General features: G+C 42.9%; 1 protein-coding gene across 5 annotated transcripts in view; it reads right to left on the reverse strand.

Moving 5' to 3' along the window:
* efemp1 (EGF containing fibulin extracellular matrix protein 1) overlaps window positions 1-12,708 on the reverse strand; it is a 65,354-nt gene that overhangs the window by 23,314 nt on the left and 29,332 nt on the right. For 3 of the 5 annotated variants that reach the window (XM_060916902.1, XM_060916903.1, XM_060916901.1), the window contains exon 5: window positions 10,007-10,129. The exons of the other annotated variants lie outside the window; for them this stretch is intronic. In XM_060916902.1, the coding sequence (XP_060772885.1) occupies window positions 10,007-10,129 (123 nt within the window). The remainder of the gene's footprint in view (window positions 1-10,006; window positions 10,130-12,708) is intronic. 5 annotated transcript variants of the gene reach the window in all.

Raw genomic sequence — 12,708 nt, forward strand, 5'->3', positions numbered from 1 at the left:
CCTCTTCTCCAACACCACTGTCAGAGAGTCCAGTTCTATGCCTACAACATGGCTGGCCTTCCTGATGATCTTATTGAGTCTGTTAGTGTCCTTCACCTTCAAGCCGCTGCCCCAGCAGACGACAGCGTACAGGATAGCACTGGCCACCACAGACTCATAGAACATCCACAGCATTGTTTGGCAGATGTTGAAGGACTTCAGCCATCTCAGAAAATAGAGACGGCTCTGGCCCTTTTTGTATAGTGTCCATGTTTTTGGACCAGTCTAGTTTATTATCCAAGTACACCCCCAGGCACTTATATTCCTCCACCACGTCCACACTGACCCCTTGGATGTTAACAGGGTTCACCGGAGCCCTGATTCTCTTCAGATCGACCACCAGTTCTTTCGTCTTTGTCACGTTGAGCTGTAGGTGGTTCTTCCTGCTCCACGTGACAAAGTTGTCCACCACCGTCCTGTACTCACTCTCATCACCACCGGTAATATGGCCAACCACTGCAGAGTCATCAGAAAATTTCTGGAGGTGGCAGGTCTCCGTGCAGTAGTTGAAATCAGTGGTGTAGAGAGTGAAAAGGAAAGGAGAAAGGACAGTCCCTTGTGGAGCCCAGGTGTTGCTGATCACTCTGTCCGACACACAGCACTGCAAGCGCACATACTGTGGTCTGCCAGTCAAATAATCCACAATCCAGGACACCAGTGGGGCATCCACCTGCATCGCTGTCAACTTCTCACCCAGCAGAGCCGGACGGATGGTGTCAAAAGCACTGGAGAAATAAAAAAACATGATCCTCACAGTGCTAGCTGGCTTGTCCAGGTGGCCGTAGACTTTGTTGAGCAGGTAGATGATTGCGTCCTTTACTCCAAGACGGGGCTGGTAGGTGAACTGAAGGGGGTCAAGAAGTGGTTGGACCATAGGCCGTATCTGCTCCAAGATGAGTCTCTCAAGGGTCTTCATGATGTGTGACGTCAATGCTACGGGCCTGTAGTCTCTGAGGTCACTGGGATGTGGCTTCTTTGGTACAGGGACAAGGCATGATGTCTTCTGCAGCACGGGGACCCTCTAAAGACCCAGGCTCATGTTGAAGACATGCTGAAGTACTCCACTTAGCTGGAGGACACAGGTCTTCAAGGCCCTGGGGCTAACACCATCCGGGCCTGCTGATTTTCCTGCCTGGAGTCTCTTCAGCTGTCTTCTCACTTGCTCCTCGCTGATGATTGGTGTGGAGGTGACGTGTGGGGGAGGGATGAAGGTGTTTCTTGGGGGGGGGGTGCTCAGCCAGGGAGTCTGTTGAGGAGGTGCGAGCAAGGTCCTGAAATGGGGATGAGGTTGGGCAAGAAGAGGCAGGGGAGGGGAGAGAATGTGAAGTGTGTGGTTGTAGCTATCCCACAGAAGAGTGGTAGTGGTGGGTTGGGGTCACACCATCGAATCTGTTGAAGTAGAGATTCAGCTCATTTGCCCTTTCCATATTGCCATCCACTCCTTCACTGTTGGTTGGCTTGTAACCAGTGATGGTCTTCATTCCACTCCACACCTCTCTCATGTTGTTCTGTTGAAGTTTCCACTCCAACTTCCTCCTGTACTTTTCCTTGGCCTCCCTGATTGTTGCTCTCAGTTCACGCTGTACTCCTCGCACCTCCTCCTTGTTGCCGGCTCTGAAAGCCCTCTCTTCTCATTTAAGAGGGCTTTGATGTCCTTTGTTACCCACGGCTTGTTGTTGGGGTAACAGCTGACAGTCCTAGCTGGGACAATGGTGTTCACACATTAGTTGATGTATCCCGTGATGCACTCTGTGAGCCCATCAATGTCATCTCCGTGGGGCTCACACAGTGTCTGCCAGTCTATCACCTCGAAGCATCCCTGCAGTGTCTCGTTGGCCTCGTCTGTCCATCTCCTCACTATCTTTGATGTGGTAGGCAGTCTCTTCACCAGAGGCACATAGCAGGGGGAGAGGTACAGTAAATCAGGTTGTGGTCTGACCTGCCCAGTGGGGGGAGGGGGGAAGAGCTGTAAGCCTCTTTAACATTAGCATACAGCAGGTCTATTGTTCTTCCCTCTCTGGTAGGACAGTTCACAAATTGAGTGAAAGTGGAAAGTGTTTTGTCCAAATTAACATGATTAAAGTCACCTGAGATAGCAATGAATGCACTTGAGTGTTGAGTCTGTAGCCGGGCTATTGCAGAGTGAATAGTGTCACAAGCTAGTTCTTGTCATACAACTCATTATCTACCAGTGATCTCATTCTGGTTTCAATTTCCTTTGTAACTCTACTCATGATCATTTTCTTACATAACTGTTCTCCTTGTTCTAGTCCCAGAAACTTGTAGTATTCATTGCAGTCTAGGTCCAAAGCTTTCATTCGCTCATTCAGCACTTGCAATCCTTCTCCTTTCACCATTTTGCTTTTCACAAACTGAATTTCAGCACATTTTTTCACACCATAACAAGCCCCTGTTTTGGTGCTGTAACCAATATCTCATTCACAGCTGCCATAACTTCATGATTTTTCTGATAAACTTTGTCATCAATGAACATGCTATGTGGCCTTTTCAAACCATGATTACTTGGTGGTCCTATCAAATAACCTGGACTTCATTTCAACAACCACCCAAACGGAACTTCACTCAAACAAAACCCAACTGGTGAGAGACTGTCACCCTGTAAGAAACCTCAATTTATTTCAATCCATCGGCTGATCACTTTCTTGCTTTTCACAAAGACCTCTAATCTTGTTCTCCAGTTGTCCATCATGTACCTCATAACTTTGATCACAGAGTCAGGAACTTTCATCCATCCAAGAACCATCAACAACCAGTCATACCGCACCATATCATATGCCTTTTGGTAGTCATAGTAGGCCACTGTTAACTCTCTCTTAATATTCCTTTACTTCTTCCATTATACAAGTCAAGTCAATTTGTTTGAAATGTAATACTGCAAGAACTCTAGCGAGCCAAATCACCTGCTGCTATTAATGTTGTATTTTTGTATTCTTACTGTATTATACTTTTATTGTTTTTTTGGGCCCACAGTAATTGGTTTTTACTGTTGTGGTGTCCCTGCCTATCCGTCATTGTATTTACCAGGCGAAGATAAATGAATAAAAAAAAAACAACCATCAATTAACATCTGGTCAACTGTCCCTAAGACACCTTCCCTAGTCCCCATCTGACCCTCATCCCACAATCCATTCTGCATTGCATGTTGGCACAAGTGATGACTGATTACACCAGTAAAGATCTTGTAAATTGTATTCAGACATGTGATCGGCCTATAGTTTCTGGCACAGCTGATGTCTTCCACCTTAGGTAGCAGGACCGTTCTTCCAAACATCAACTACCTTGGCATGCTTGCTGGCGACTCAATGTACTTCTGCATAACAGTCACAAGCCTGCCCCAGCATGCATCAAACTGCTTCCAACAGAAGTTCTGAATGCCATCAACACCTGGGGAACTCCAATTTTTCCGACCCTTTAAACTCTTTACTAAAAGCTCAAAATTCATGCATATTCTCTACAATTTCACCAAACTCTGCTTCTATCTCACCCATCCAAGCTCTCCTTGGTGTTTTCGTGTCATCCTCCCAAATGCCACCCCAAAACTGAACAAATTCCTCCATTGTAGGTGCAACCCCTGATGTTGTCTTTAATTCATTCAGCTTTCGATAGAACATGCATTCATCACACTCAAACGTCCTGTTGTTTCTAATGGCCCTTTTCCACTACCCTTTTTCAGCTCACTTCAGCTCACTTCAGCCCGACACGGCTCGCGTTTCGACTACCTTAGAGCAGCACGACTCAGCTCGCTTCAGCCTTACTCAGCACCCAAAACTCGCATGGTTTTGGAGTGGGGCTGAAGCGAGCCAAACTGAGCCGAGTGGGGCTAGGGGCGTGAGGAGACACTCCCCTGTGCACTGATTGGTGAGGAGGAGTGTCCTCACACGCCCACACACGCCCCGCGAGCACGCTGGGATCTGTAAACACCGTAAACCCGGAAGAAGAAGAATTACGAGAATTTCTGAAGCCTTATGCGGCTCGCCTCATCTATACGCTCTTGCCAGTATCTGTTGGCATTGTCAGTGACAACAAGCCACAGCACCAAGACCAGCAACACTAACGACTCCATGTCCTCCATGTTTATTGTTTACTATCCGGGTCGTGAGACTACCGCTTAAAAGATCACTGATGTCACTGTTTGCGCCGCCTAACGACATCACGTGACGTCCACCCACTTTCGCTAACTCCACCCAATGTGTCCACCCACTTCCAGCCAGCACGGTTCAGTGCGGTTGTAGTCAAAATGCAACTCCAACAGCCCCACTCAGCTCGACTCAGCCCAACTCAGCATGGCACGGCTCAGCCCAACTCAGCCGCGTTGGTAGTGGAAAAGCGGCATTATTTTCTTCATCCACACAGCAGCAACCTCCTTTAGCCACTTTTCATACTGAAGTTCCTCCACCAAGCTCTCTTTCTTACTGAATAGTGCATTCATGTTCTTTTCTCCATTCAGTCACTCCCTTATCTCAGCCAGGTTACTCTTCTTCTTCCTAGTTGCTTTACGCTGAGCCCTTCTCTGGTTTATCTCATTCCCAATCTTAACTAGCTTTTGCCAAAGCTCTTTCATTTTCTTTCCTCTTTTCCACTCATGATGGTGTCCTCCTGTTATCACTTTCATTGCTCTTCCTCTCCTTTTTGACTCAATACCAAGTAACTTACAAACAGCAAGCCCCATTGCATACACATCATTTTCCACCTGACTCAAAGCTTCCACACCCTGCAAAAAAACTTGAAGAATACTATTTGCACTACCTTGGATTTTGGCAGGCATCTTTAGTTTTGGTAACCGGTCTCTGAGTGGCATACTTTCTTCATCTGCCTTTTCAATCTCTTCTAACTTTTCAATGAAAAACATAAGCAATTCTCCATCCTCCTCATAACTTATCCCAGCCATATGAGCTTCTTCCTCTGGCTCTTCATTTCTGGTCTCTACTACTTGCTCCTCCATGTGAATCTCTGTGTTTTCATTTAGTACCTCATCACCCTGCTCTTCCCTTATATCTACCTCTCTGTTTCCAACATTCTCTTCAACTTGAGCTTCCAATCCTCCATTTCGTTTTACCAAAAGCAATGTTGCAATTTCATTCTGACTCCTGAAATATTGGGCAAGATCCCTTAATGTGCCTGCACCAACAAACCTACCAGGAAACTCACTCAACCATCTTTCATGAACTCTTCTCATAAAGCCTCTTCCCTTACTTCTTTCTTTATCATCAATTTCAACCAGATGCAGCATCTCATCCATTTTCCATTTATGTTTGCCCACATTCTCATGTTCATACCCACTGTTGTCTATGATTTCCTCAACATGCCTCATAACCTTAGGATCTTTATGAAAGACTGCTGCATTATTCCTCAGTGCTTTTTCTCCAAAATGCTGAAGTTCAGGGAATTTACTATCCCATCTTCTTTTCAGACTTTTCATAAACCCTGATTCTTTTGCCCTCTCTTCCTTTTCTAACTCAACCAACCTTATCTTATGGTCCAAAGACCATTTAGCTTTTGCATGACCTTGATTTCCACCTGACCGAGCAGATGACATCAAAGTTTTAACACAACCAGGTTGTGTCACTGTTTCACTACAGTCATCCCACTCTTGAGTATCAATAATTTTGATCAGTATCTACCATATTGATCCCACAAGTACACACAAGTTCAAACAAGTCCATCCAAAGTTGCCCAGCTCTCTGGATAGAGTTCTAACTGTCAGGAGTCACCACATCCCAGTAGGCATCGTTCGCAACCACTTAACGCAGTGGCCATCCACTCATCAGCACGATAAACACCTTGAGTTGCAGGTATCATTGTTCATGTGACCTCCACAAGCTGGGCTGCCAGCCAAGGATCAGGAGTCCCATCTACCCACCCATTTGCCCATGGATGGGACTTAGGTTACTGGGCAGCAGAGAGTGTCCACACACCTTGGGGTGGTAACAGTAATATAAGTTCATGTTGACATCCTGCCATGTTTTATTCCTTATTGGACCAATCATGCAAATTTAAACAATATAGTTAGGGCACAAATCATTGTCCAGCAGTATGTTGGCCAAGTCTTACATGACTCCCTCTCATAACTACATACAGTTCCCTCCGAAAATACAAAATAACTCACTTTTCTCACATGGACAGCTGGTCTTCATATTGATTTATCCTTTTTAACAACAAATGCAGTCTTAACAGGTGAAAGCCAAAGTTCAAAGAAAGATTAGACATTCAGAGCTATTAATTGTTTAAACAATCAGTCTAACAAGGCACACCTGGGCAACAAGAAACACCTGTTAGTCAGATGTACCAATGCATACAAAAATGTGAGAGTTCAAGCAAAAATGCCATGTTCTGAGTTTTTTTTAAACATATGTAGATGTAAATATAAGGAAATTAAAGCAAAGATTCTGATCTATAGTATCATGTTCATCTTCTGACCTCAAACCCAAAATCATCTTTGTAAAGCAAAAAATAAAAAAAATTATTATATAGCCTTGCCTTTCCCATACTTTCAGAGGGAACTCTACTATTTCTACGAGTTTCACTGTAGTTATTGCATAATTGATAATAAGTAGTATACTGTAAAACTGGGTGGCACGAAGGTTCTGGATTCAAACCTCATGGCTGACAGGGGTTTTTCTATGTGGAATTTGCATGTCCTCCCTGTGTCTGCATGGGTTTCCTCTGGGTGTTCCGGTTTCCTCCCACAGGTCAAAGACACCCAGATTAGGTAAAATACCCAGCCACTGGAATTATACAATCCAATGCATACTTAGTACTAGTCCCAAGCCTGGATAAATTTGGGAGGGTTGCATGTAAAAACCTATGCCAAATCAAATATGCAGATCATGATGATTTGCTGTGGTGGCCTCTAACATGAGCAGCTGAAAGAAGAAGAGTATGCTGTAGAACTGAATAATAAGCCAAGAATTAAAACAAAATGATATACAACCCCGATTCCAAAAAAGTTGGGACAAAGTACAAGTTGTAAATAAAAACAGAATGCAATAATTTACAAATCTCAAAAACTGATATTGTATTCACAATAGAACATAGACAACATATCAAATGTCGAAAGTGAGACATTTTGAAATTTCATGCCAAATATTGGCTCATTTGAAATTTCATGAGAGCAACACATCTCAAAAAAGTTGGGACAGGGGCAATAAGAGGCTGGAAAAGTTAAAGGTACAAAAAAGGAGCAGCTGGAGGACCAAATTGCAAATCATTAGGTCAATTGGCAATAGATCATTAACATGACTGGGTATAAAAAGAGCATCTTGGAGTGGCAGCGGCTCTCAGAAGTAAAGATGGGAAGAGGATCACCAATCCCCCTAATTCTGCACCGACAAATAGTGGAGCAATATCAGAAAGGAGTTCAACAGTGTAAAATTACAAAGAGTTTGAACATATCATCATCTACAGTGCATAATATCATCAAAAGATTCAGAGAATCTGGAAGAATCTCTGTGCATAAGGGTCAAGGCCGGAAAACCATACTGGGTGCCCGTGATCTTCGGGCCCTTAGACGGCACTGCATCACATACAGGCATGCTTCTGTATTGGAAATCACAAAATGGGCTCAGGAATATTTCCAGAGAACATTATCTGTGAACACAATTCACCGTGCCATCCGCCGTTGCCAGCTAAAACTCTATAGTTCAAAGAAGAAGCCGTATCTAAACATGATCCAGAAGCGCAGACGTCTTCTCTGGGCCAAGGCTCATTTAAAATGGACTGTGGCAAAGTGGAAAACTGTTCTGTGGTCAGACGAATCAAAATTTGAAGTTCTTTATGGAAATCAGGGACGCCGTGTCATTCGGACTAAAGAGGAGAAGGACGACCCAAGTTGTTATCAGCGCTCAGTTCAGAAGCCTGCATCTCTGATGGTATGGGGTTGCATTAGTGTGTGTGGCATGGGCAGCTTACACATCTGGAAAGACACCATCAATGCTGAAAGGTATATCCAGGTTCTAGAGCAACATATGCTCCCATCCAGACGACGTCTCTTTCAGGGAAGACCTTGCATTTTCCAACAGGACAATGCCAAACCACATACTGCATCAATTACAGCATCATAGCTGCGTAGAAGAAGGGTCCGGGTACTGAACTGGCCAGCCTGCAGTCCAGATCTTTCACCCATAGAAAACATTTGGCTCATCGTAAAACGGAAGATACGACCAGGGGCGATTCTAGCATCTGATCTTTGGGGGTGCTTAGCCCCCAGAGCTGACAGAGGCACCTGGCTTGAACGACAGTGTTTCCACGTTTATTCCGCATTTAGACAGACTTAACTAGACAAGAAGACTAGACTAGCAATTCTGCAATGTTTTAACAGAAGCTGACCCAATAAACTATGATATCTACACATTTACAACCACTGACACAAATGTTTACGTTATATTTTTAACAAGACCTACTACTGCATTTGTAATGTTGGAGCTATTCATTTTGAACAGTGGTAATTGTTAATTAATGTGTTATTGTGTTTTGTGTAATAAGTGTGTATTATTATGATTTTACATTAGTTTACATTAGTAAACGCTATGTTACATTAAGTACAAAAGTATCTCGATATGGATGATAAATGTGGTTTTTATCATTCTGTTCATAGACCAGGGAACATCAATATTGCATTATGCATATTATTGTGTTGTGTAATTGTAACTCCAGTCCGTATCTTCACATCTCGCTATGCCAGTAATACTCAGGTGCTACTTCGACTTCCTCATCGGCGTGGAATCCAGTAAAAAAAAACCACCATGTCGTAGCAAGCACTCGCGCGGACAGGCAACCCAATCAGAGGGGACGCAAGGAGGAGAGGGATTTTACTGGCCATAGAACTCACGTAACAGGTGAATTCAAGAACACACACGCCGCGCACACATTCATTGCACAGTGCACAAGGGCACTTATTTCTGAAAATTACGTCCAAAAGCAGTGTTTTTGAGGGTGCTGAGCTAGGGGGTGCTGAGCTCGTTTTTGGGGGTGCTTGAGCACCCCCAAAAATAGGCTAAACACGCCCCTGGATACGACAAAAAAGACCTAAGACAGTTGAGCAACTAGAATCCTACATTAGACAAGAATGGGTTAACATTCCTATCCCTAAACTTGAGCAACTTGTCTCCTCAGTCCCCAGACGTTTACAGACTGTTGTAAAGAGAAAAGGGGATGTCTCACAGTGGTAAACATGGCCTTGTCCCAACTTTTTTGAGATGTGTTGTTGTCATGAAATTTAAAATCACCTAATTTTTCTCTTTAAATGATACATTTTCTCAGTTTAAACATTTGATATGTCATTTATGTTCCGTTCTGAATAAAATATGTAATTTTGAAACTTCCACATCATTGCATTCCGTTTTTATTTACAATTTGTACTTTGTCCCAACTTTTTTGGAATCGGGGTTGTAATTTGAAGAAATATGTAATTGCAAGCAAATCACAGAAGTACATTACTTAATATTATGGGCAAACCTCCCTTGCGTGAATTAATTAGTGTGAATTCTTCCTTTTGTCTGACCAAATGTGCATGACTCCATTGTGTTGGCATAATTACCTGCCTCCATTACAATCATTTCAATGTGAATATATCCAGAATCATATCCAGAACTTCTAATCCAGTGTTACAAGCTAGGTTGCACAAGCAGCACAAACATCTGACATTAGCAAGCTAGAAAGCTAACATATACTTACTAGTTAAAATTCCTGGTCACTTTTACTGGATTGAAATCCAAACATGTATTAACAGAGTATATAGTAGGAGTTAAAATACAAGCAAACATAGTTTAATGCAGGATAATCCATATTCAGAAACAGGGCAAAATGAACAAGAGTCAAACATGAAACACAAAAGTAGAAGGAAACACAAAACTAGAATTGTGAGACTATGAATGCAGAACATTGGAAAGGGCCAAAAAAAAAAAAACCCCACACATCTAAAAGATGTTTACATAAGCAGGATTCTCACCCACACATTGGTCACCGTTCTTCTGGTAACCTGGTGGACATTGGCACAAGAAAGACCCTCGAGTGTTATAGCAGGTCTGATCCGCACTGCATGTGTGCCTTCCTGTATTACACTCGTCGATGTCTGCACACACACACACACACACACACACACACACACACACACACCGCAATATTTATTAAATAATATTTAGCCATGCATCCAAAGAAATTTTAAGATTTTATTTAGTCATTTAGTAATTTTATTTAGTAGGCATCACAGTGGAACCTTGCTGATCTCAGGTTACTGTCTGTATGGGGCTTCTGTACATGTTCTCCCTGGGACTTCTTTGTTTCCTCCTGCCTCCCAAAAATATTGGCTATGATAACTTGCCCCTGGGTGTGAATGTGTGTATGTGCATCCCATTCAGGTTCTATTACTGCCTCATGCCAAGTTTTCCCAGGATAAGCTTTGGATTCACACAACCCTGATTATGATAAATAAGTTACTGAAAGTGAACGAGTGATTGAGCAAGTGAGCGTATTTATTATGTATTTGGAAAAGTACATTAATGAATAGTTATTGGATATTACATACTGTAATACATGACATATATCTCTGCTGAAACTTTTAGGTTGGAACAAAGCACTTTACATTATTTTGGAATATCCGTACAGATTTTTATATAGAGTGTAATCTGTGAGGAACTATGGTGAGAATTTCTTAAACTCATACTTTACATTGTATGGCGTACCTATTTTATGGCCATACAAGAAAGGAAATACTAGGCTAATTCTTGGTTCTTAGGTCTCCATCCTTTAAAAAATGGAATATATTGAAAATTTATTACAGTGCATTCTGTACAGATTCTGTAATATATTAACAACACATTGCAATAGATTCCATTTTCATGCGGACAGCAGATCAGTGTTTCCCAGCCCATACAGGGGTGTGGTGGGATGTTCAATGAGGCTGATCATATTTCTCCCTCGTGGTGGCTTGACTGTGTGGGGAGGCTCCTGAGGTTATCCGTCATGTTTCAGTGAAGATTAATTTCAGTCTCTGTAAAGCTGGCCAAGATACAAGTCCATGCACATGTTCTTACATGCATACACTATAGATAGTCATAAATAGGGTGATACACAAAAACACAAAACAACATTCATTTTACATTAGGAAGCTAACTTCAGCTTGTTTGAACTAAACAAGTGTCGCATCAGAAAATGGAAATAAGAAATTTCCACAAAGTTTTGACATGAGGCTGAGGTGGAGAAACCTAAGATTACTGTATGTATGTAACCATGGTTCCAATGATGACCTCCCAAAGTTAGTCTATCTCAGGTTCTCCCCATGTCAAGTTGTCAATTTTTTTTTTCCTTTGGCCATTCTCATAGAGACAAGTGACAAAAGTGTCCTGGTAGTCCTCCACTTATTTGGAGAACCACAGTCACACAAGGAACCTTTCATTTTAGATCTGGTGGAGACCACATATCACAATAATACCCTACTAGTGTTGTCCCCAGATAATAATGAACAACACTCAAAAGTAGTACTGGTATGATCAAGAATTAAGATTGAAATTGGAATTGCTGATGCTGCTCTCCACTGAGGATACGAATTCTTCAACTCAGCGCGGAGCACATGGGTTGTAATAAAGCAACATTTAACCTGTAAAATCTGGTCAAGGATAGATGGTGAGCTGGTAAGCCATGGTGACATTTCACTTAACGCCACTTAGGTGGTAGTCATAGTACACATCAAATAACATTTAATGAAAAAAGGTGCCTCTTTACCTCTGTTCGAGTAAGCCTATGCAATCAGTTCCTTTACTCAGCAGGTTAACCTGTCTTTAGACTGCAGAGCCACTTTATGGTGTTCCCTAAAATACATGAATAGTCGATCAGCCCTCATTAGAACCAGGGTTTGGGAATCTAGCCACATTCTTATCTATCAACAGATTGATACTGTAAGCTTATTCATGTGCTAGTATCTTTGTCAGGAAAGCTGGGTGCAACCTCAATGTTTCAACTCTGGCCCCCAATGCAGACGATGTGTGGCCACTTGGAATTTTATGACCACATCCAAAATTGAGATGGCTCTATCTTCTGCCATGCAAAATACATTTACGTTTCTTAGATCTAGAATGGGGCAGATTACACCTCACTTTTTTGGAATTAATATCAAAGAACCAGCCTGTTTAACCATTTAACAATTTAATCTACAGCGAGATGGCATAGGTCTCACACCTTTGTTGGATAGACCCCCATGTTTAGTGGTGAACTGTAGACAATGTTCTGATGTTATCAGGCTCCAGCATTTCAGCTGCAGAGAGGAGTCATGAGCCAGACTTTTGAGCCTGGTTCAATCACATTTTCATATATGATTTTGGTGAATTGTGGCGGCACGGTGGTGTAGTGGTTAGCGCTGTCGCCTCACAGCAAGAAGGTCCGGGTTCGAGCCCCGTGGCTGGCGAGGGCCTTTCTGTGTGGAGTTTGCATGTTCTCCCCGTGTCTGTGTGGGTTTCCTCCGGGTGCTCCGGTTTCCCCCACAGTCCAAAGACATGCAGGTTAGGTTAACTGGTGACTCTAAATTGACCGTAGGTGTGAATGTGAGTGTGAATGGTTGTCTGTGTCTATGTGTCAGCCCTGTGATGACCTGGCGACTTGTCCAGGGTGTACCCTGCCTTTCGCCCGTAGTCAGCTGGGATAGGCTCCAGCTTGCCT

The sequence above is a fragment of the Neoarius graeffei genome, chromosome 3, assembly GCF_027579695.1.
Source record: "Neoarius graeffei isolate fNeoGra1 chromosome 3, fNeoGra1.pri, whole genome shotgun sequence".
Taxonomy (NCBI): Eukaryota; Metazoa; Chordata; class Actinopteri; order Siluriformes; family Ariidae; genus Neoarius; species Neoarius graeffei.